This window comes from Macaca nemestrina, chromosome 8, assembly GCF_043159975.1.
Source record: "Macaca nemestrina isolate mMacNem1 chromosome 8, mMacNem.hap1, whole genome shotgun sequence".
NCBI classification, from domain to species: domain Eukaryota; kingdom Metazoa; phylum Chordata; class Mammalia; order Primates; family Cercopithecidae; genus Macaca; species Macaca nemestrina.
The window spans coordinates 129,979,819-130,005,958 of NC_092132.1; the positions used below are offsets into that span (position 1 = coordinate 129,979,819).

The 26,140-nt window shown below is 35.7% G+C and overlaps 1 protein-coding gene across 2 annotated transcripts in view; it reads right to left on the bottom strand.

Annotated features, from left to right (window-relative positions):
* Positions 1-26,140, bottom strand: part of LOC105482047 (ADAM metallopeptidase domain 7) — a 64,929-nt gene that overhangs the window by 18,368 nt on the left and 20,421 nt on the right. For both annotated transcript variants that reach the window (XM_011741918.2, XM_071068484.1), the window contains exons 6-13: positions 25,044-25,233; positions 23,186-23,239; positions 15,177-15,248; positions 8,885-9,054; positions 5,835-5,919; positions 3,892-4,022; positions 1,790-1,964; positions 280-369 (exon numbers count right to left, since the gene is read on the bottom strand). In XM_011741918.2, the coding sequence (XP_011740220.2) occupies positions 280-369; positions 1,790-1,964; positions 3,892-4,022; positions 5,835-5,919; positions 8,885-9,054; positions 15,177-15,248; positions 23,186-23,239; positions 25,044-25,233 (967 nt within the window). The remainder of the gene's footprint in view (positions 1-279; positions 370-1,789; positions 1,965-3,891; positions 4,023-5,834; positions 5,920-8,884; positions 9,055-15,176; positions 15,249-23,185; positions 23,240-25,043; positions 25,234-26,140) is intronic.

Genomic DNA, 26,140 nt, shown 5'->3' on the forward strand with positions numbered 1-26,140 from the left:
AGCTGGTCATGTGACTTCCCTCCTAAAACTCCAATTGCTACTTGATGTTTCTCCACTCCCCAGGCCATAGCACAGCCCAATGCTCAGATGTTGGAGCATCTCACAAGAATCTCTGTTGGGTACTTGCAAGCCTAGATTCATTCTGGAATCAGTGGTGCAGGGCTGTCCAGTGGTTAGAAAACTCTTAGATCCTACACATTCTTAAACTGAAACAAAACAAAACAAAACAAAACAAAACAAACAAACAAACAAAAACCTTCTCCTGGCACACGACCTTACCTGACAAGATTCACAGCATTCTCCTTCTGCACAAGTAAATCCTGGCTTCAAAACACATGTGTGTGCATCACAGCAAGGATTAGTACACTCCTGGCAATAACCACAAAAGAAATATGAGAAGTTGATATGTGCTTTGACTCCTGTTTGAAGAATTAATTAGTTGTGCTTCTGTGTAATCTGTTACAGTTAAATGCTAATGCATGATTGTTGACTGTGGTACATACATACAGATAACTGTTTAGAACTGGTGTTTGGGACTTTTACTATTTCTCCTTCTCTTGTGCTGTTTGATACACTACAGATAATGGATTCTCACTGACAGAATTAGAGAGTCCAACATTTACAATCTTCAATTATCCTAACGATCTCCATTTCCTTGAAGGGCCTTACTGCTTCCCTGTACTGAAGTATGATGTGAGACAGTTCAACTGCTGAAGATCTCATTTTACGTTTTGCTCAAGCTGCTCATAATTTCAGGCTGACTTTTATTTTTTAGTGTATCATTAAATAGCATCAAAATGGTAACCTGTGCCCTATTTTCTCAAACAAAATTAAAACCTCAAAGAAAACGGAGTGTGGCCAGATAAGGTACCTCATGTGTTAGAATGAATCCATGGAACCATTCCAAAGAATGCATATGGACAGGAGGATCAGTTTCCAAAATTAAGAGCCTCTTTACGTTTAACCTGAGACATTTGAAGACATTCTTATAGCCTTTGGACAGGTCACTGTCCCCAGTCTGATTATGGAGTCTCTAACTGCTGTCCTACTAGACCTCCTGGTATTGTGGTCCTTGGGCCAGCAGCATCACTGTAACCTTGCCGCTAGGTAAGTGTGCAGAATCTCAGAACCACTCCATACTTACTGAATCTGAGTCCACATTTTAACAACGTCCCCTGGTGATTCATCTGCATTTATTAATTTGAGAGGCAGTTGTGTAGAACACATACCTATGTGATAAGCTCTTGAAAGAAATAGCTTCTATGATGGAGAAAAGCATATTAAGAATTACTTTAAAATTTGCTTCAAGGGCTTTCCCTAAATGCTCCAGAGACCACAACTATGATAAATACATGAAACATTAGAACGTTTGTGCTCTATTAAGAGTTTTCCAATAACAGGAACTATCCAACTGTGATACAGGCTAGCCTCAAAAGTTAATAAATAAAACTTGACTGAGTAAGAGATTTTGTAGAGCAGACTCTGCATGAGACATCAGACTTAAGGACACTTATGTGCCCTTGTCACAAGCAGAACCAATTGTATATAAACAAGGAAAGGTGATGCTGCTGATCTCCAGCAAGGTCATTACACATGTTTCGTGACTTGATAAGAAGCCTTGGAATGAGGCTGCACCAATAATTTGTTAAAAAATAAAAATAAAAATGGAAAGCAAAAATTTTAAAAGCTTTACAAGGAACATGGTTGGTTTGATTAATGGTCACATCCCTACCTAGGTTCTACCTGATCATAAATTTTGCAATTTAAAGATAGCATTGTTTGCAAATACCTGAGGAGGGCCACAGTCACACTCTTCACCCTCATCCAACTTCTTGTTTCCACAAAATTGGAAATCATCAAAATTGCAAGGAAATGGAATGTTGAGCATGCATGTTGGCTTATAATCCTTCAGGTACTGGTGGTACTGGTTTTGGCTGCATTTACTGAATTTCAGTGCAGGAATGCTAGAGATAGAATGAAGTAAAAATAAATATTAATCCTATCAAAGCATAGTGGTGCGACAGCTATGAGAATTTTATGAAGCATTTAGAAAGAACAAATGTAAATGTTTACTGTTAGAGCAGGGAAGTAACTGGGTTACTTTATTACAGAAAATATCTTCTCAAAACACAGTGAACACATGCTATTTTAGTGAAAATATCTTGGCTATAGATCCTCTAGCAAATCCTTCCTGAAGCCCACATTATAGACTGATTGTGTATGTTTATTGCTTCCAAATCCTCTTTAATTTGGTCCTCTTGAAATAACCTATATACTTGTTTATCATCTCTACTAGATTATAAGCATCTCAAAGCAATAATTATATCATGTGCAATTTTAAAAAATAAACATTAGTTAACACAGTGCCTGGAACGAAGTGGTTCTCTATAAATTTGTTAAGACAAGCGGTTTATTTAATAATGTACATATCCATAGGAATGTGATATACTTCTTAACCTGAAATTTATCTCCCTTCCATCTTCCTTTTCTTTTGACTTCCTTAACATTGTTATTGACATAACGATTAAATACAGTAGGACTTTAGAGTCTTGATTACACTGGACTGAGATGGTAGGACTCTGTAAAATATTACTAATTATGTAAATAATAATGTAAACTAAATATTAATTACTGAGTTCTTATTCTATGCCAGTAATCTCATTTGGCTGTGTTAGCCACTTTACTTCATTTAATCAATGTGTGGAAGCATTGATCACCAAGAAACTTTTCTTACTATATACAATGCTTTATGTATACTTGCTCTGAAGGGATTCAAAGATGTGCGAGACTTAGCACCTGACTGCCTGGCAATTTACAGTACAGTGGGGAATGCTGGATGTGCTTTTATTCTGTAACTATTTATGGAGTATTTAATATGTGTTTGGGACTTTTCCAGTAGAGTGGTGATACAACAGTGACCCAAACAGACAAAACCCTCTGACCTTGTGGGACTAGATTATATTTCAGCAGAAGAGTAAAGTTATAAATAAGCTGAATGCATGAAACAGAGAATATGCTAGATAGTAATAAGTACTAAGGAGAAGACAAAAAACAAAAGGAGTGGGAAGTGAAATGCCAGGATATGTGTGTGATCTAGAAAACAGGTGGCCAGGGAAAACATTGGTGGGAATAACATTTGAATAAAGATGTGAAGGAAGACATTGTAGCTTATAGAGAAGATGACAAAACAAAGCATGCAGAGTCTATTTCTCCCCTAATTGCCTTGATAGTGATTGGTAATAATTGTTCATGGTGTACTTTTGCAATGTGCCCAGAAAGAGTTTTGGGATTTCTCTCATGGTATCACTAGAGAGAGACACTACCAGTTGGTAAGATTTAGCCCCAGAAAGGAAACTCTCATGTCTGGTTATGTAATAGACATTTTAGGAAATTCCATAGCTTTACAACATATCCTGTAATAATGGGTTTTGACTCAAAATCCACTTTTGAAATTCTCTTTTCTTTCTTTCTTTCTTTCTTTCTTTCTTTCTTTCTTTCTTTCTTTCTTTCTTTCTTTCTTTCTTTCTTCTTTTCTTTTCTTTCCTTTTCTTTTCTTTTCTCTTTCTTTTTTTTGGAGATGGAGTTTTGCTCTTGTATCCCAGGCTGGAGTGCAATGGCGTGATCTCGGCTCACTGCAACCTCCACCTGCCGAATTCAAGCAATTCTCCTCCCAAGTAGATGGGATTACAGGCATGTACCACCAGCCCGGCTAATTTTGTATTTTTAGTAGAGATGGGGTTTCTCCATCTTGGCCAGGCTGGTCTCAAACTCCCAACCTCAGGTGATCCACCCACCTTGGCCCCCAAAGTGCTGGGAATACAGGCATGAGCCACCACGCCCAGCCCACTTCTGAATTATTTAAGTGTATTCTGTGTGTTGTTGGAACCTCACCTTCCATCACTGTCCATCACACATTTTCCTGAAGGACAGGTGCATGGGAACTCATCATGCTGCATCCCAAGGTTATGCCCCAGTTGATGTGCCATTCTGTTTGCAATTATGTTTGTGTCAGGCAAAAGATCCTAATGAAAAAAAATTGCATTAGAAATTTTTGAAAGATAGCACACTGTAGTACATAGTGCTTCAAACTAGTGGTTGAAAGACCTGGCTTCTAGCTCCTAGTTAACTGGTACCTATTTAAAAAGGCATGGACTCAGTTACCTCTCTCCCCTGTACCTAAGTTTCCTTAATTATATAAGAAGCCCAAGAAAGTGACTTTTTAAATATCTCTAGCTCTAACATTTTGAAATTCCTTCTTTGTGGCATGGTGATAGTTGTTGTTAGATTTATAGAAGCTCATTCTTATAAATAGTTAAAAACTATTAACTAACATTATTATGATTTTTACCTCTTCAAAATTCATATGTTGAAGGTATAAAACTAACTTCAAGGTGATGACACTAGGAGGTGAATCTTTGGAAGGTCATTAAGTCTTGGGGGCAGAGCCCTCATGAGTGGGATTAATGCCCTTATAAAAGAGGCTTGAATGAGATCCCTGCCCCTTCTACCAGGTCAGGACACAGCAAGAAGGTGTCAACTCTGAGACAGAGAGGCCTTAACCAGACTCTGAATCTGCTAAGGACTTGATCTTGGATTCTTAGCCACCTCCGAGAAATAAATTTCTATTGTTTCTTACCTGTTCATTTGTGATATTTCGTTACAGCAGCTAGAACGAACTAAGATAAATATCCTACACAATATAATAAGTAATATTGATTGTCCTCTTTGTACTAGATATCCAAATTCTATACAAACAGAAACGTGAGGTTCTTGTTTTCAGCTTATAGTCTCCCATTGCACAACAATGCTATACAATCTTAAAGAGGAAGTTTCTATTACGAGAAACACTTAAATGTCAGATATATCAAATCCATGGAAGAATTGGTTAACTTGGCTCATAGTTCTATTGTATGCTTTAATTTCTATGTTAATACAAAATTAATTTCCAAAAAGAGGTGGGCTATCAGATTACTATAAAGCTAATAAAACATACCTAATTTGGTCATCTCATCTTACTCATATAAAGTTTAAAATGTGTCCTGGAGTGATTATAATATCATAATCTAAGTAGCATATATCATAGTCTAAGTAGCATAATCTAACAGCATATATCAGACGAAATTGACTCTATGATCCAAAACTTATGTTACTGAAATACCATAGGAAAAGCTATAAGCACAAAATAATTATGTAATAAATAAGTCATGTGGTCATTTAAATAAGTGCTAGCTTTGAGGTCTTTGATCTTAATAACAGACAAAGCATAGCAACAACTAGGCAGCAACATAAAGGAAATAAATAGAAACCTTAGTGTTTTCAAGAATCTGTCAGATGGGGTTACTTGGACAACATTTACTAGAAGCTTAGAGACTTGGAAAGGATCACATAAAAAAAAGGAGTCAACAATTTTTAGGTCTTATGCTTTCTAAAAACGAATTGACAGGTCGTCTTGATATGATACAGGAAGTAGTTTATGTACCTTATTATCAGCACAAGGACAATTATCCTTACTTGCCAAATGAGCCATCAACTGGTGTGTATGTTATTTGTCCTTATAAGTAGCTATATTTCATATGCAAAAGAGCAAAAGAGCTTTACTAATCATTGCATGCTGATCTTTAAACTCTGAACAAAATGAGTTTGCCCTCAACATTTATAATTTTTTAATGAAACATTTTTTATTCATTTAATGAAGAAAACATAACAGTCTGTTCATGACATATCGTAGTGAGTATATATGACAAAATGAACACATAATCTCTTTCCATGGAACCCAGGACTTACAAAAATTTTATTCAAACATTATTAAGTAATATAAATAAAACACAGCCCACCTTAATGATACTGGTCGAATAATAGGGCAGGCACATACCCGCTGGATAAGAAATTCCTTGCACATGTGTGTAGATCCACTTCCCACTAAGAAAAAGATGCAAATATACTCTTCAATCTGAGTTAGTAGTTTAATTAACACAAAGATCAAATTGCAGTGAACCCCAACAATGTCAATGCTTTTGCATGTGAAAATGCCTTCTTATTTCTGGAGTTTTGGAATTGAGGCTGACCTTAGTTGATATTGAGCTCATCTTTAACCTGTGGGATATTCGAGGCATTAAAAAAGCCAGTGCATTTGGGAGGCTGAGGCAGGTGGATTCACGAGGTCAAGAGATCAAGACCATCCTGGCCAACATGGTGAAACCCCATCTCTACTAAAAATACAAAAATTAGCTGGGCATGGTGGTGCACACCTGTAGTCCCAGGTACTTGGGAGGCTGAGGCAGGAGAATCACTTGAACCCGAGAGGGGGAGGTCGCAGTGAACTGAGATTGTGCCACTGCTCTCCAGGACACAGAGTGAGGCTCCAACTCAATTAAAAAAAAAAAGAAAAAAGAAAAAAAGAAAAAAAAAAGCCAGTGCAATCTTAAACTGAAATTGTAGAAAAGTATAAAACAAAAACAAAAAATACAAATCAAAAAATAAAATCGAAATCCCATTTTACTTGACTCTGTCTACTCTGCCCTCAGCCTTGGATAAAACCACTTATAAGACCAGAAATTAATTAATTAATGAAATTTAAAAGTGCTTAGAAGGAAAAACAAAGTAACATAGTGAATGGACTTAACACCATGATTGATTAGCTACAATTGAAAAATGTTAAGACTTTTAATCAACCATAGAAACTCAGGTATGTTTGATAGCTACAATAAAACACTTAAATGAGTTGTCAGGTAAAATGAGAACTGTTCTTGGATTACTTGAAAAGACAAATGTAGATATTTATATTATAGGAATCCAAATTTTATTTGATTTCAGGGATATTATTTAGAGTTGAACCACTTTAAAAAGAGCCATTAAGGGCTAAAGGGTCACACCTGGAATGTAACAGAACTCAAAGACAAAAAAGGTGGTCAGACTAGATGACCCCTTTCAGTCTAGACCTGTTTTGACCATTTTTTTCTTTATTACTGAAATGTTTCTCTTCCTACATTTTAGGTATCAATATTTGACTATGCTTCTTGGAAAGACAGAATTCTGGTCGTTTTAAACTCTGGGGATATTGAGAAAACCACATATATAGAGGGGAAGCACCAAGACAAGAATAATCTTGAGTGTTCTCTCATGGTCGCTTGACATCAAGTAACACATGATAATGCTGTATATACTGTCTTGCCACTTCTACAGCTAATGAATACAGAAGGACAGATACCCAAGAAACTTAACACATAAGAAGTCCCAAATATGATGCTCAATTGGCTATTTAGTAGCATTTCACCCCATCTCCTTACTTGCAGACATCCTATTGATATGAGAAGCTACTGGTTAGAATAGGAGATGTTCTAAGGTAGTTAAAAGTTTTCTACTTACACCCATTCAAATATTTTTGGGTTTATTTATTAAATATTTAAAAATACACGTATAAGGAGAGGGCAAAAGAGTTAATCTTGCCCACTCTGAAGTTTATGGCGATGTTTTACTACGCTCCGTTCCCCATGATTTTGGGGCAAGCTAATGCATGAATATTCAAGCACAAGCCAGGCACAACTATGCCTCTGGAGATATACGCTATGGGCCATTCCAGATATAAAAAACAGGAATTATGTTACTTTGGAGGTCTGATTCACTCTCATTAATCTGCCAAAGGACTGAATCTGACTTCCAACTACAGGTATCGGAAGCTTCAGGTTTTTGAGTTCAGACGGAAAGTCAACATCTAAATAATAATAGAAGATTAGCAGGCTGGGCTTGCAGACCTTAGGAGAAATACTGATATTATGGGTATATAAAGTAGGAAAAGTGGGCACTATTCTAATACAGTAGCTTTAAGGGCATCAGAAGAGATGCTAAAAGATGGCATCACTCCAAAGGACTTCTTCCACAATTTAGCATTCTTTAGGATAACAGGACTGTACTAAATATTAGGTTGTATTACATTCAGTTCCATAATTACTTATCCTTTTCTTCCGGGCTAAGTACTGTGCTAGGTATCTTGAATAACAAAAATGATAAAAATGGTCCCCTTTTAAAAGAAATTAAAGATTGAGTAGTCTAGACAAAGTCATGCTTTTAGTTAGGAATATTAAAGCTCTGACAGGTTTCACTTATCAGATTAGTTGTCTGTTCAACTGTAGAGTAGAGAAGACGGTATTGAAGGGCTGGTCACCAGGCAGGCAGATTTTGATGAGGGGAAATGTTCAGAGAGTGAGGTGCTTTCCCAAAAAGGCAGATTTTGGTAGAATATTGGAATGGTACAACATGGGAGGGTGACAGGAGTTAGCTCTGGATGTTCATAAAAAATGTAAATGGATTCTAAAAGCATTTTGCTTACCTAATGGCATTTTTAAGTCTACCAAGGAATATGAATATATCAGATTTTTTCTTTTCTAGTATTAATATTAGAAAGATCATTAAATAGCCCACTTGAAAACTTTCTATTTATTTATTTATTTATTGAGACAAGGTCTCACTCTGTCACTCAGGCTGCAGTGCAGTGACACAACCACAGCTCATGTTATCCTTAACCTCCTGGATTCAAGAGATCCTCCAGCCTCAGCCTCCCAAGTAGCTAGGACCACAGGTGCATGCCCCTATGATCAGCTAATTTTTAAATTTTTTGTACAGATAGGGTCTTGCTATGGTGCCTGGGGCTGGTCTTGAACTCCTAGGCTAAAACAATCCTTCTACTTTGGTCTTCTAAAATGTTGGGATTAAAGGTATAAGCCACTGTGCCTTGCTTGGAAATTTTCTGTATAGGTACAAACAATATTTTGTCCCTATGTACTAGCCAAAAGTCAACTGCTTAAACAGTTTTTTTTTCTGTTAATTTTTTTGTTTTCTTTTGTAATAATCCACCGAAGGTATGCAAGAAAATAGAGCAATTACCAACCTGAGTAATACAACATGATCAAAATCCTTCCTTGTTTTAAGGATCCTTTCTTGCCAAGATGAAAAACGCAATAAGGTAGTTTCTATATTTGAATGTAGTTCTATTTTATCTTCATGTGTCCATATTTCAATGCCAACCAACGTCACATGGATGTTTAAGGTTTTATAAATCTGTTCAAAGAAGAAACCATTTTTCACAAAGTCAGGTTGCTGGAAAGATTCTGCAATATTGCTATATTCCTTCACATTTTCCCAAAAACAATAATTTGAACTTGTGAGGTATATAAGTAAACAGTGCAAGCCTCATGTTACAAACAGATATATCAAAAGGGGACAGAGTGCATTGCCCAGAATACCTGGTGAATTTTCTGGGCAACAGTGAAATTTAATCAGAAAGATCTACCTCCTCAAACTATCATAAGTCTTACAGGCACTGTCTCAAGATGTGCTGGAAAAATTTATTAAAGTTCTGAGTTTAGAACTGGCCTAAAAGCATAAATTTACTAACAGTGGCAGGTGGTGTGACTGCTCTTTATTCACCTTCATACTTTAAGCCAAGGGTTCGTTCTGTGACAGGTTAGAAAGTTGGTATTGGTTTTCAAAAACTTACCTGCTGTGTTCGATCTTTATGTTTGATTTCTGTAACTACCTTTTTTTTAAATCTGAGAAATGTTACTAGGGATTGCTCTAAGCAGGCAGAAATAGTTGTAGCCTATAAACCTCACACCTATTTCTACCTGCTTTGTAAACACCTGGGTGATAGGTACTTTTATGCCAGGACAAAAGAAGTTGGAGTTTATGCAATTGTTATGGGAATTTTGAGAGAAAGGACTATGTGTTGTATCAGTTTTATATTCCACAACAGTCAGTACAAGTAGGTTGAAAGACAGTGAATGATAAAGTATCAACACTGAACAAACGGAAATGGAATGATCATTCATACAATGTTACTAGGCAATGTAACTAGTCAATAAGAAGGGTAATACTTATATCATTCCTGTAACAATAAACTTGTGTTAATATTCTACTTTTCGTAACCTGCAAGATATGAATATACTCAATTCCATGTGTCAATAGAGGCCAAAAAGGTCAGTTCATAATCATGAGAATTAGATGCCTTTTAAACTCTCCTGAAGTTAGACATCTAGTCAAACTCTGACTTCAAATCTATAAAGCCTGTGATATGCATCCTTATTCCTCTTGGCCCTAAATTTTTTGTTTGTTTGTTTTTGAGATAGGGTCTCACTCTGTCACCCAGTCTGGAGTGCAGTGGTGAATCATAGCTCATTGCAAAGTTGAAATCCTGGGCTCAAAGGATCCTCCCACCTCAGTTTCCTGAGTAGTTGGAACTACAGGCACATACCACTGCACCTGTCTTTCTTTCTTTCTCTTTCTTTCCTTCCTTCCTTCCTTCCTTCCTTCCTTCCTTCCTTCCTTCCTTCCTTCCTTCCTTCCTTCCTTCCTTCATTTCTCTCTTTCTTTCTTTCTTTCTTTCTTTCTTTCTTTCTTTCTTTCTTTCTTTCTTTCTTTCTTTCTTTCTTTCTTTCTTTCTTTCTCTCTCTCTCTCTCTCTCTCTCTTTCTTCCTTTCCTTTCCTTTCTTCTTTTTTTTTTTGTTGGAATGATGTCTCACTTTGTTGCCCAGTCTAGTTTTGAACTCCTGGGCTCAGTGATTCTCCTGCCTTGATCTTCCAAAGTGTTGGGATTACAAGCATGAGCCACCACACCAGGCTCTTGGCCCTAATCTTAATGTGTGGTAAACTTTAGAAATTAAGTACGACATAGCAACAATTTTAACCTGGGATTTTCGGACCCTCTCTATTCATAAGTGGGCTTTACATTTACAAGACTACACACAAGTGCAAAAGGAAATATTATTTGTCATTCTGATTATATTTTCTTCTCATAAGAACAAATCTTATAAAATAAAAGCCATGCTTTATCTGCTAAATTCTTGGATAGTTTTGGATACACACATATGGAAGGTTGTGGAGAATTGAACTGCTCTTTATAGTAGGGAAATAACTGTGGAATCTCTAAGTTAAAAGGGGTGAAGACATAATGAAAGTCAAAATAAGAAAGGACCCAGTGAAATAATATGAGTATGGGCTCTGTGAAGGATAATAAAGGGTCAGTAAGAAGGGACACAATGGCCAGGCACACAGGCTTTTAGACTTTGTTACCTTAAATTGTTTGTTTTATAATGTGCTATGTAACCTCCCAATCTAAACTACAAATCTTCAGTAAAAGTTCAGCACTATGCAATGGTTTTATATGTATGTTTATTTGAAGATTAGAAACCAAGGAGAGAGTTTTAATCTTGAGTTGGGGTCAATGCCAGGGAAGTGATAAAAGACATAATTGTAAGATAAAAGGAATGGAAGAAAACAGAAGTGATTATGAGATGTAATCATTGCACTCCACATTGTTCCTTCCTCCCTCTTACAAAAAGGCATGGGGAAAATTTTCAATTTCCACAGACATAAATTGAAATAGTTGGGAGAAGTTCTGCTTCTGCCTACAATGTATGAAGTTAGAAAGAATGTTGCCTCTACCCTGACAAAAAGGACAAGCCAGAGAAACTACAAAATCATATATTTTTTTCTGAGTCCACCTGAGAACTGAGGCAATAGGGCCAACAAGTGTGCCTGAACCTTAGGCAAAGACAGTCTCCTTCAAGGAGAGGTGGTGCCAGAACACTTCCCTTGTGGCAGATAACGAGAAAGAAAGATGGTGAGCACTTTATTAACGGGTAGAAATAATTGACCAAATATCATTAATGAATTGCTTAAGGCCAAGTATGGGAGAAAAGGAGAATGCAGAGCCCCATGGAGATCCAGACACAGGGATCTCAGGTCCGCACACAGATTGATCTCCATGGGCCTCCGTGGATGCCGACAACCACAGTGGGGGACAGAGAGGGAGTTTCAAGATGACCTCTCTCAGTGGGGTGGGCCTGAAGAAGGGGAGAATTGCTGCTTTGCAAAAAATTATAACATCTACCGAACTCTTTCCCCAAGGAACACAAGCCTTAAGCTGCCAAGGGAGCTATAGCAAATTTTCCCCCCAGAACTCAAATCAAAATTTATTACAGCTGAAGAAAAGGAAAACAAAACAAAGCAAATCAAAACAAAAATAGGCTTCTACTCCTGGAGGAGAGGTGGGAAACTGTCCTGAACCCAGACCATTCGGGATCTCCTACCAATGGAGAGGAAAATGAACACTGAGAAATACTCAGCCAATGACCCATGGACAGGGCTTCCCTAAGACTGAGGTTAAATCAGGATAATAGAAAGTGCTCTGGGCCCCATAACTAGGCTAGAAGGCACTGAGGAGCAAACAACAGGCCACTATTGAAGAAGGGGTGAGAATGTGAAGGGAGGTGCTGGCTGTCAAAGCCTAAAGTTGAGAATGGAACAGAAATAAGGGGAAAAGCTCTCCAACAATGCAGGACCCATCCTATGCACAAAGTAACACTAGATGAATACGCAGTTGATAGTTCACTGCAGGTAGCAGTAGCAACAGCAAAACCAGCTCAATTTCTGACCAGATTAATCGACTTCCACATGTTAATGACCTAGCAAAAGAAGAAGTGCACCATTTCAGGCATAAATACTATTTTGTTAGACTCTACTATGCATACTGTCTACTATCCAATAAAACATTAAAGAACATACAAAAGAGCATGAAAAGACTACCCACTGTTGGAGAGAAAAGAGCTGACAAAACTAAACTCATAGATGACCCACATGCTGAAATTGTCTGATGGGAAATTTAAATTAGTTATCAGTAATATGTTGAAGGCTCTAATGGAAAAGATGGATGTGGTTTGCAGAATTCTAAGATGGCCCCCAAGGATTCCTGTTCCTGGACACTAACACACTGTGGAATGACCTCCCTTTCAATGTGGGCAGCACTGTGAGTATGATGAATTTCATTAGTATATTTAGGTTATGATACAGCACAAAGATAAAGGGAGCTTACAGCTTTTCAGATGCAATTAAGGTACCCAAATCAGAGGATTCTGAGTTGAATAACAGTGAACTTACTGTAGGTAGACCTAATTTAATCTTTTAAAACAAGTCTAGTAATTTGAAGCGGCAGCATTTCTCCTGGTGGCCCAAAGAAGAAACCTGACATGTTGTAAAAGGGTCCAAGAGAGCACTGTGTGGTAAGAAATTGTCAGGGGCCCCAGTAACTGAGATGGCCCCAGCAGACAGCCAGCAAGAATTTGAGGACTTCAATCCTGCAACTGCATGAACTAAATTCTGCTAACAATAACAAGCTGAGATCGCCAGGCCCGATTTCCTCATTCTGAGATCCTGAGCAGAGAACCCAGTTATGCTGTACCCAGATTCCTGCCTACAAAAATTGTGAGATCGTTAATGAGTATTGTTCTAAGGTGCTAGGTTTGTGGTAACTTGTTATGTAGTAATAAAAAAAATGAATATATTGAAAAACAAGCTTGAAAAGATGAGGGAATTTCAGCAGAGAGGTGGAAACTATAAAAGAGAGTGGATGAAAATAGCAGAGTACATATATAGTAGACACACAGAATACCATTGATGAGTACATCAGTAAGCTAGACATGGGTGAGGAAAGAATCCTGTTGGCCAAAAAAATATTAGCCAAATGGAAACACAAAGAGTTAAGAGTGAAAACCACATAGGGGAAGGTCCAAAGCTGTGGGAAAACCACAAGATCTAATATTCATATAATAGAAATACAACAAAGAGAAGAGAGATAAGAAGGCAGAAGAAATATTTGAAGAGATCATGGTCAATAATTTTCAAAAATAGTATAAAACAGCAAATCACAGATCCAAGAAGTTCATAGAATCCAACACTATAAATACCACACACACACACACACACACACACAGACACACATACACTGATGAGGGTATGCCAAAGGGACACATAGACCAGCTGAAATATTGCCCAATGGACAAAAGTGAAACAATGTGAGCAACAAAATAAAGTAGTGTTAGGTTGTAACTCAAAGTACGAAATAAATATCCACTGATATAAATAAATTATTAAATACATGTTAATGGAAGAAAAGAGATAAATCTCTTGCGTAGAAAAATTTCAAGCAATTTATGTAGATGCTCCATTGTCAAGGAGGAAGAGCATAATTTACACTTCTTAAGTGTGAGCTGTGCATAGTAACTTTCTTTCAAAGAATATATTACTGTAAAGAAGCATACACGTTCCATATGACCCAGTATTTCTACTTCTTCGTTATTTACCAAAGAAAAATGAAATTTTATAATTGCACATACAACTATACACAAATGTTTAAAGCCATTGTATTTACAATAGCCAAAAACTACAAGCAGATTAGCCGGGCGCGGTGGCTCAAGCCTGTAATCCCAGCACTTTGGGAGGCCGAGACGGGCGGATCACGAGGTCAGGAGATCGAGACCAGCCTGGCTAACACAGTGAAACCCCGTCTCTACTAAAAATACAAAAAACTAGCCGGGCGAGGTGGCGGGCGCCTGTAGTCCCAACTACTCGGGAGGCTGAGGCAGGAGAATGGCGTAAACCCGGGAGGCGGAGCTGCAGTGAGCTGAGATCCGGCCACTGCACTCCAGCCTGGGCCACAGAGTGAGACTCCGTCTCAAAAAAAAAAAAAAAAAAAAAACTACAAGCAGATTAAATGTCCCTCAACTGGTGAATTAGTAACCATTGGCCTAGAGGGGCCTTCCTTACAGCTTTTTCCTATGGGGTCTCTTTATCCTAGTAATAGGGCTGAGGTGTCTCAGAATGAGTCAGCAAAAAAAAAAAAAAAAAAAAAAAAATGTGTTGCAATTCACAATTTGTTTTTTTAAAAGGGTTGTATACCTCATTCTAATTTAGACAAATTAAGCATTTTAATATATTTTACTGAAACGCTCCACTTTCTATGCCAAACCATGGACAACAAATTATAGCTTAAAAGACTTTTCATTATACAACTTCACAGAGCAGTGATTTAAAGTAGTGCGATTTGGTTTATAGTGATTGATTTTCATATTCTTTGTACATTGCTTCATAAATTTTGTGGTTAGAGACCAAGTTTTGAAACTTATTTCAATATTAAATGCCATTTACATCGAAAATTGAAAATTCAGAGCTGTGGTTTGTTGTTATTACTTTTTCCCGTGGATTTTTGTTATGAGTCTACTTGGTGAATCTTTGTGCTTTGTACTCCCTTAATATCAGGTGACTACAATAGTCCGGCAGAGATCTGTGCTGAAAGGTTCTTTGCACTCATATTATTGGCTTGATTCAAAAACTATATCAAACCTTACCATGTTGACAAAATTGACCATTCCCCAAATTCGGTTCCTTAGTTTATTGTGAGGATGACTATTCCTGCGATACTGGAAATATAAATATCATATTAATATTCATTAACAATAGGAGTTACATAAAAGCTCAACAAAATACTTCATTCATCGTCAGCTATTACAAAGAAAAAAAATCATTGGTCTAATGAAGAAAGAGAACTCCTTTCATTCAGCTAAACACCAGACAACTTAAATAAGTTTTTGATATAAAATAACTAAATACAGCTCTCCTAAAGACGTGCTTAGGTTTAGTATTACTTCAAGTTTTTCCTTCTAACTTTGTTTCCTTTCCACATTACATTATACTACATTACATTAATTTATTAAACCAACTGATTAGTGTTCTTTAGAGTCCATTTTTTATCATATAGATGAAACAAACCTATTAAAGCTACAAAGCAATCAATATATGGCAAAGAACAGCAACTTTATTAACCCTTCTGTGTCCTTGGTGTTCACAAAGTAAAGAATATGTAATAAAAAAAACCCCACTGGAGCCGGAGATATGCTGAACAGGGACAGGAAAGTGTAGCTACCCCTTCCCTCCAGGAAACAGCCATGAGGGCAAACCAGACTTTCATGTCCCGTCTATTCTGACTTTTGTTCTCTCCTTTTAACTGCATTCCCTTTTTGTACCATTGGGATCTTGTATCAATTATCAATTTAGACTTGATCAAATGTACTTAATAATAACATAAGGTGTACTGTAGGGATAAATGCAAATGGTCAAACTTCTTTCATAATAAAAATAAGAAATTAACTTGTCTTTCCTGAATCTTACAAGTATCTGCTTGTTACCATCCCATTGCTCTCCTGTTACGTTAAATATCAAAATAATGCTAAGATATAGCATTCTTCAATTTTCATCTCCCACCTACTCAACCTACTACACTCTGATTATAACTGCCACTATTCCATTGAAACTATTTTTAAAAACCCACAAATATTCTCTTAATTATCAAATAAATTGTGAATATATTTTCCTTTCTGGTCATCTTGTCCACATTTAATGTTGACCATTTTCAATTTCAATAAATTTCTTAACTTCTTGGTTTCTATTACCCCGTACACTCCTGCTATTTTATTGTGCGTTCCCATTATCCTTTTAAATACTGGATGACAAATATGTTTCCCAACAGGATTTCCACTGATTGCTTGATAGATAAGAAGTACCCAAAAGTCATTGCCTAAAATTCACTGTGGAGAGAGATTCTGAGGCTATTTTAGGGATCACAAAGATTAGGTACTTTATCAATCAGTGATTTTCAACCAGAGGAGAGGGAAGAGGAATGGTTAGGTATGAGCTTTGTACTTTTATTGCCAAATCTTTATTTAGTAGTTGGTGTTCCCCAGGATTCAGACATTTGTGTTCTGCTCTTCTTTTTCAACTTGCTAGCTGTCAGTGTATCATCCATATCCTCACTTAACTTCCCTGCTGAGAATTCCACACTATCTTCAAGATATGTAAACTTCTCAACATGTTTCCAAAGACTGCCTTTGGTTTCCTTATTTTATTTGATCGGAATGCTCACATTTTCTACCCTTCTCTTGCTTTCTTGCCCTTTTTATTGTTGTTGTTCCTCCAGACAAGGTCTTGCTCTATCATCCAGGCTGGAGTGCATTGGCGTGAACATGACTCATTGCAGCCTTGACCTCCTGGGCTCATTTGATCCTCCTGTCTCAGCCTCCTGTGTAGTTAGATTCACAGGTACACACCACCACACCCAGCTATTTTTTTTTCCTTCTTTTTTTTTGTAGTGATGGGGTCTCGCTCTGTTGCCCAGGCTGGTCTCAAACTCCTGGTCTCAAACAGTCCTCCCACTTTGGCTTCCCAAAGTGCTGGGATTACAGGTGTGAGCCACCACACCTGACCTCTGCTGCTCTTTTTGTTTGGCTATCATATATATCATTAATACTCAGAACCTAGCATACTGAACGCACATTAACTATTTGTCAAATGAAAATGGATGATTTACCATAGGAACTTACGTAAATAAAGAAACCCTTAAATATTTTAAGACGGTATTAAAGCAGCACGTGCAAGAGCTATACACATAAAGCCCAGTTTAATGCAACTAAAATAACACCAAGCAACCCTTCTCCTAGTATCTGAGTAAAAATTTTAATAACCTGTTCTTAGTCTTTGATAACACGTATATTATTATTAAGAGCATAGTGTCTCTTAGCACTCTTTTTAAAATTTCTCAGCAACATGATAGAGTAGGCCTATCTGTTTAGTGCTTAGAACTTACAATTTCAATTTAAAATTTTTTTCATAGGTTAACTACAGTTTCCTCTATTTTTAATGTGTAAAAATGTTATATCTTTTCAATTAAAATGGGTCTTACCTTTTTTTTCTTATTACATTGGCTGGGAATTTCAGTAAAAATGCTAAAAACATCTGGTGACAATGAGCATATGTACCTTATTCCCAATTTTGGAGGAAAACTGCCAGCATTTTATTAATAAGTTTAATGTTTATACTAAACAGGAGTTTGGTAAATTTACTTTATTTTCTTCCATTTTTTATATCCTAAGAGTTTTATTATGAATGAGTGTTGAATTATATGTGTGTATACATACACAAATACCTTATATATATATATATATATTTGAGATTATCAATTTAAAAATATCTATTCATGTCAAAGCAAAGCAATATTCACATCACTGGAGGAAACCATCACTCTCATGTAAACTGTTTATGGATATATCTTGGCTTGGGTCTGCAAATATTTCTTGGACATTTGAAGTTGCATTTATAAGTGAAATTAGCTTATAATTTTACTTTCTCATAAGATCACGTCTAGATTTGTTACCAATATTATCAGTTGTCATAGATTGTTATTGTAATGACTCAAGGAATCACTCTTACAGGTATCTGTATCTTTTTATAAGTTTCCTCCAACGTTGATTCTAGGCTTGGACATATGACTTACTTTGGGTGAGACATGTAAACATGTACAAACAGAAGCTTGAAAGGCTCTTGCACCTTGGAGCCTCTCCTCTCTTTTGATGCTTTGATGCCCAGCTATGATGCAAGAAAGCACAACCAGCTAGGCTACTGGAGAGACATGGCCAGCTGAAACCCAATACCATGTCCCAGGCAAATGACCGTGGCCATCTTAGACTAGCCAGTCAGTGGAGTCAATAGATTATTGCAGCTGCATGAGTCATTGATTACCTACCAGGTTTTGATTAGTTTATGACACAGTGGTAGATAAATAATACAAAGATTAGAATAACGATATAAAATGTGGGATTTTTTCCTCTTTTCCTATTCTTTGGAACAGTTTGTAAAAGGTAAGGTTATTTATTACAACAAACTTTGGTAAAACTTGTCACCAAACTAGTCTGAGCCTGGTGTCTTTATTTGTTGATAGGTTGTGGCCTACTTATGTAATTTTTCAAATTTGTTGTAAATATTTTTGGGATTTCCTATTTATTGTTGAGTCAGCTTGATAACATTTAACTACATACTTCTGTTTATAAATTTATTGGTACATAGTTCTTCGTATATTTTAATGATGTGTAACCTTAATTTTATTTATAATTATATTTTATTTTCTAACTTTACATATATTTTTATTCTTTTTAATCGGCATTGTCAGAAGCTTGTCTATTTCATTAATGTTTTCAGAGAACTAGTACTCGGCTCTGTTGAACTACTCCACTGGACGTTTTTTTGTCTTTTGTTTCGCCTTGTGGTTTTATTGATTTTTCTCATTGTTAAATAACTTTCCTCTTTCTATCTTCTTTGGATTTATACTGTTTCGTTTTCAAATCTCTCTAGTTGGACTCTTAGTCTCTTTATTTTCTTTCTTTTTTCTTAATAAAACTGTTTAAATTGACAAATGTCTAAATACTGGTATGCTACCTGTATCGAGTAAATTTTACTTTAGTGTTTTTTTGTTTTTGGTCAGTTATAAAGAGTCCATAATTTCAGATTTAATTTTTTAGACAATTAATATTTGGAAATATATTTTGCTTTAAGTTTCCCAACCAATTGTCTTTTAATGGTCTAATTAAACAATTTTTGTTATAACTTCTAATTTGGTTGTGGTAAAAAAGCAAAAAGTGATCTTATGATATCTCTTTGTTATTTCTATTTATTTTCTTTGTGGCCAGATACCCTGTTAATTTTTTCACATATGTTATTTGTACATGAAAAATATACATATTCTTTTTAAAAAAATGCAAGGTAGTATATCAATTGGTTAGATCCAACTTACATTTTTGTAGTTCAAATCTTATCAATTTTTGCTGAAGCTATTCCTCTTGACTTAAAATTTTCTGATAGAGAAGAGCTAAAAAATACCCTGCTTTCTCTGGCAAGCCTGTTACATTTTTGTTATCTTTTTATACTTTGTTTTTAGGTGTTTTCATATTTTATGTCCTTCTGGTACTCTTTTTCTAATTAATTTTCCAATTTATCTCAAATAACGTTTTAAATCATAAATTATGCTTTACATACTATTAAAATAATAAGATATCTTTTTGGGGGGAAAGATCTACTTTATGTTATTATTTAATGAGATTTTTCAAGTTTCTGAGAAGTTTAGCTATATTTCTTATAAATGTCATAATATCCTTTTTTATATATACAGTTTGAGACTTTCTAACTTCTTTTTTTGTTGTTGTTTTGTTTTGTATTTTGGGAGATGGAGGGAGTCTCACTCTGTCACCCAGGTGGGAGTGCAGTGGCGTGATCTCAGCTCACTGCAACCTCCACCTCCCAGATTCAAGCAATTCTCCTGCCTCAACCTCCTGAGAACCTGGGATTACAGGCGCATGCCACCTCGCCCAGCTAATTTTCATATTTTTAGTAGAGACGGGGTTTCACTGTGTTGGTCAGGCTGGTCTTGAACTCCTGACCTCAGATGAGCCACCCGCCTTGGCCTCCCAAAGTGCTGGGATTACAGGCATGAGCCACCATGCCTGGTCAAGACTTTCTAACCTCTAACAGGCAGATGTAATTGTTACATTTACTCTAATTTCTGACACATTTGGAATTACTTTCACATATTTTATTTTTGTATTTACAATTCTATATGTATGTATGTATATATGTAATATAGTCATACATTGCTTAACAATGGGAATATATTCTGAGAAATGCATTCTTAGGTGATTTCATCATTGTGCAAACATCATAAAGCATACTTACACAAACCTAGATGTTATAACCTACTACACATGTATACCATATGGTATAGCCTAGTGCTCCTAGGCTACAAACCTATAGGGCAGGTTACTATACTGAATATTGTAGGCAATTGTAACATAATGCTTTTTGTATATGTAAACTTAGGAAAAGTACAAAAAATGTTATAAATGACAAAAAATAAAAAATAAAAAACTGGTATGCCTCCTGGGGAACTAATTATGAATGGAGCTTACAGGACTGAAGGTTTCTCTGAGTGAATCAATGAATGAATCAGTGAGTGAATGTAAAGGCCTAGGACATTACTGTACCTCACGGTGAACTTTATAAACACTGTACACTTGGCTCCACTATATTTATACAAGTATAATTTTATTTCTTTAATAATAAATTAAGCTTGGCTTACTGTAACTTTTTTACTTTATAAACTAAAAATTTTTGAACTTTTGACTTTTTAGACAACAGTTTAAAATACAAACACATTGTACAGCTGTACAAAAATATTTTTTGTTATATCTATATTCTGTAATCTTTTTTCTAATTTTTATTTTTACTTTTTAAATTTTTGTTAAAAACTAAGACAAAAACCACACATATTAGCCTAAACCTACACAAAATCAGGATCACCAATATCATTGTCTTCCACCTCCATAACTTGTCCCCCTGGAAGGTCTTTGGGGCAATTATATACATATAGCTGCCATCTCCTATGATAACAATGCCTTCTCCTGGAATACCTCCTGAAGGACCCACCTGAGTCTCTTTTACAGTTAACTTTTTAAATATATCAATAAGAATACCCTATAAAATAACAATAAAAAATATAACATGGTGAATACATAAACCAGCAACATAGTTGTTTTTTATTATCAAGTATTGTGTACTATACATAATTGTATGTGCTGTACTTTCATATAACTGGCAATGTGGTAGGTTTGTTTACACCAGCATCACCACAGACACATGAGTGAAACATTGTGCTATAATTTTATGATGGCTACGATGTCACTAGTGTAGGAATTTTTCATTATCATCCAATGGGACCACTTTCATATATGTGGTCTATTGACCAAAACATTGTTATGCGGTGCATGACTGTTGGCATATGTGTGCATGTGTGTATTTTCTTTGAGACTTTCTGTTGGATTGGTCTTTTTTTTTTTTTTAATGTTCAAATCCATCTATCCCCCTCTACTGTTTTGGGATATTTACATTCTAATTGCTAGGTTAATAGTGATTACAATTAAAATTTTAACACCCATACTTTACTTACCAAGTGTAAAATTGTGACTACCTTTACATTCCTAATCTAAAATTCCCATAGAACATTTTAAGTATGATTTCTTTCTCCCAGCCTTTATCCTTGCCTGATATTTTAGTACTCAATTTAAATTTTACATTTTGCATTAGCTGTTTGAACATATTGTTCTAGAAACTATGTCTTCTGTTGTTTGAAAGGTATGCTCTGTTTGTGATTTACTTATAGTCAATCTATCTCTTTCTTATAATTGATTTTAAAAGATTTTTTCTTTGTCTTTGATATTCAGAAATTTTTCTACAATGTTACCTGATTTGTTTATTCCTTTCCTTCTGGAAGATTCTCAAGAATTGCCTCTCATTTGTCATCTGTCATCCAGTCATTCCCATTCACTCTTTATAAACTTCATATTCTGAATTAATATCTCTTATGTTCTCTTTTACAGTTTCCAACTTATTATTTCTCTGGAGAAATGGTTGTTTCTCTAACTCCTCCACTCTCCAATTCACTAATTATTTCTTCACATGCGTCTAATCTTCTGTTTAATTTTTCCAAGGGTATATACTTTTTCCTTTTATAAATGTTAAAACAGGTAGTTTTTCAAGTATGCCTGCCCTGTTTTCCAGTCTTTTCTAGTTATTTTAACATCATTTTTATTCATCTTTACATCTTTAATAACTTAAAATATATAATTTAATGTTATAGCATAGTCTGAAATATCGCTGGATGATTTACAGATCCTGGAGAGCTTATTTTCCTTTTCTTTAAGTTGGTTGGCTTCCTTATGTAGTTCATTTTATCTTAGATTATTAAAGAGTCATTTTAGGGCATTTTTGACTTGACCTCCAGCAGTTTAGCAGGCCTCTAATAAGTTTTTATATTAAAAAGTTTGCTTGGCAATGCTGCATCTGAAGAAATATATAATATCATGTCCCACATCTGTGCATAACACAAACAGATTTGTTTTCCCATGTGTAACATTTTACCTGCTCATGGCTACAGGCAGACAGAAAATTTCCTTTATTTCTTGCAGTTTCTGTGGAGCGTTTCTAGCTCCCTTTTCCGAGATGGGCAGCCCTTTATGACTCTGAGAATGATGCAGAGGTCTCCTTTCCAAATTTCAGTATTTTGCTTCTCAGGGGTTTAATTTCTTAATTGCCTCTTTTTGCATTCTATATATCGGGATCACCAAGCCTTTAAATTTTACTTACTGTTCTGACAGAGATTTTCTTCTTCGTTTTTAGTAGTTGTAGATTTTCCACTTTTTCTTTTGAGCTTAACAATAGGTTGCTAAAATGTTTTCAATTTTTTGTATGTCATTCAGCATTTCCATACATTCTTAATGGGGACAGGTGTTCTATTTTGGGTTAGTCTGCTATTGTGGCAAAGGACCCTAGTCTCTTATATACATCTGCTTTGGAAAACTAAAAATAGGACTTTGAGCCTAGAATGGAACTCTGATTAGAATACCTTTTTCTCTATGCTAGAATCATAACTACAAGTTCTACAAGGAAGAATAAAGAGAGATATGTTCAGCTGAAAACTTACCACAGTATCATCAGCAACAATGAACAATTCAATGTACTTTTCATTATGGATAGCCTGTAAATTTAAGGAAAATCCAGTTGAAGTATATTAAACACTTTTTATCTTAACCCTTTAAGTTGGAAAAAAAAAACTAATATTTTCAAGATAAGAAATGTTAATATTATTGATACAAAATGGGGAGGCACATGAATATATAAAAATTATATAAATTTATCTAAATAAGATCTACTATATGATTAAACATGGGGTCCTATATATCGGATTGTAGTATTTCCTATTTGTTCTTTTTATCTTTTCTTTTTTTAAAAAAAATTATTTTATTTTTTAATTTCCAGGCTGCATGTGCAGGATGTGTGGGTTTGTTATGTAGGTAAATGTGTGCCATCGTGGTTTGCAGCACCCATCAAACCATCACTTGGTATTAAGTCCAGCATGGATTAGCTCTTTTTCCTAATGCTTTGTTTAGGCTTTCAGGTGAAATAAGAGTTGTAAAGAATCATAAACTCATACTTTAACATTTAGGTTTTGTTTTCTTCATTTACTGAGTCAGTGCTTCATTAGTAAGCTTGTGTGAAAAACATCCATCTGTACCTGACAGTTAAAACAGAGGATGGAGTAATAGGACCGACTGCATTTCTTGTACTCCTTCCCCTGCCTCTCAACTTTCTAATTTTCAGTAGTCTCAATTCCAAGGAAACATGTATAAATTTTGCTAATTATAGATCTTTTATTTTTATTTTTATATATTTATTTATTTTTCTTTTGAGAAAGGGTCTCACTCTGTCACCCAGACTAGAGTGCAGTGGCAAGATCTTAGCTCACTGCAGCCTCCACCTCCTGAGTTCAAGCCATTCTTCTTCCTCAGCCTCCCAAGTAACTGGGATTATAGGCACACGCCACTACTGCCTGGCCAATTTTTTGTATTTTTAGTAGACACGGGGTTTCACCATGTTGGCCAGGCTGGTCTCAAACTCTGACCTCAAATGATCCACCTGCCTCAGCCTCCCAAAGTGTTGTGATTATAGGCATGAAGCATGAGCCACCGTGCCTGGCTGATCTTTTATGTCTATGAAACACCAATACCAGGAGATTCTTCTAAGTGTTCAGGTTTCAGTATGCATGCACCGAGGTATGTACACATTCTCTGAGGACAAACCAGAGGTAAATTGTTCAAAGATTTGGCTAAATCATTTTTCTATGGACTAGGTAATCATTTATTTGTTGATTTATTCAATCAAGAAACATCCATTAGGCATATAGTATGTTTCAGACAGTATATGAATCAAGGACATATGAAAAAGAAAAACAACAATGTAGTTTACAGGCTAACATCCACGGGAATTTAAGGAGATATAGATTAGTTGTGTAGAAAAACCTAAAGCTCCAAGGACTATGTTTATACAACCATCCCACCAGAAACTGAACTTGTTTTATCCTTAATTGTCCTTAACCATTAAAATATTTGGATGATAAAAAGGGCTGACCATAGCTTGCCATCAATAATTCTGCAAAAAAATGTCAGGGAAGACAAGGAAAGATAATATCTCTAGATTATGTTTTAGGACATTGAAAATTCCATTATTTCCAACTACTCATAGCCCCAGTGCTATCAATCTATACGTAGGATTGTAGAATCATCCTTTGTTGAAACTCATGAAACAAACAGATTTACTCTATGAAAATAAACTTTTTACATAGATAACTGAAACAAAAGTTTTCAAATTTCAAATATCAGATAAAGTGCCAGACTCAAAGTAACACATACATTTCACTAGCTAGACTCATGCTTTCTCCCTAGACATCATCAAGAAAATAAAAGGTGTTTCATTTGGGGTAAAGATGACTTAATAATACTCACTTTCATTTTGGGGTCTCCTTCAGATTCAGTATCGCCTGGAACAGTTTTCCTGGTAAAATTAAGCTCTGTACAGGAATAATTGGCAACATATGGCACCCTCGGGTTATATTTGAACACCAAATGTTCTCCCTCATCTGAGTATTTCACTGGTTCAATGAGGTATCTTTGGTCATTTACTCTGAAGAATCCCCTGTAGAAATTGGGAACACAATGTATATTCAAGGTCTATAGTTGCTCTATTTCATTGCACTGACTTTGTCTTTTCAAGAAAGAGAAACTACAAAGCCAGCGCCTCATGAACACGTAGGAGGGTGCTTTCAGTGGTAAGGAAATGTGATGATACGTAGCCTTTGACTGAATCAATACTTTTTTCTAAGAGTCAACTTACTAGATTTTCAGAAGTTGCACAGCCTAATATCTGCTTTGAGTACAGGTAGGGTAGCAAGTCCCACTGGTGGTTGTGGACCGCTGTCAAGTCTTATGACTTATTGCAAAAATTATGTGAGTTTCTATGTCTATCACGACGTGGAATATATATAAAAGTAAATATATGAAAGTAAAAATACTAATATATGGTAATTGTGTCACTAAAGGGGTTCTCATTCTTGAAAATACTAAGAACTAGTCAAGTAAATTTCCCATAATTAAAGACAAAACTTCCTTGTTCTTCTACTCTTTACCTCTCTACATCATCCTTCTTTGTTCATGAGCCTATGATCTATAGAGAACTATAGGCCTTACTTCTGAATTTTTACTTTCACGAGGCTGCAAACACAGCTGGATTTAGTAAAAACTAAATGGGTCAAGCCTCACGGCATAATGGGAATTCACAAAACTAGTATTCAAAAGACCTGGGTTTTGGACTCAATTTTACCACTAGCAAATGAAATATTCAGGAGACAGTTTCTAATTTCAGTCAGTATCCTGATCAATAAAATGAGAGGCCAGACTAAATGATTATCAGTAATCTTCCAAATATGAATCCCTTATTTATATACTGCAAAGCATGTCTCGTTCAGGACTATGCAATGGACATCTGTTTGTCAAAACTCAAATCATAGGCTAGAGCTGAAACTGCTAAAAGTGCACAGCAACTT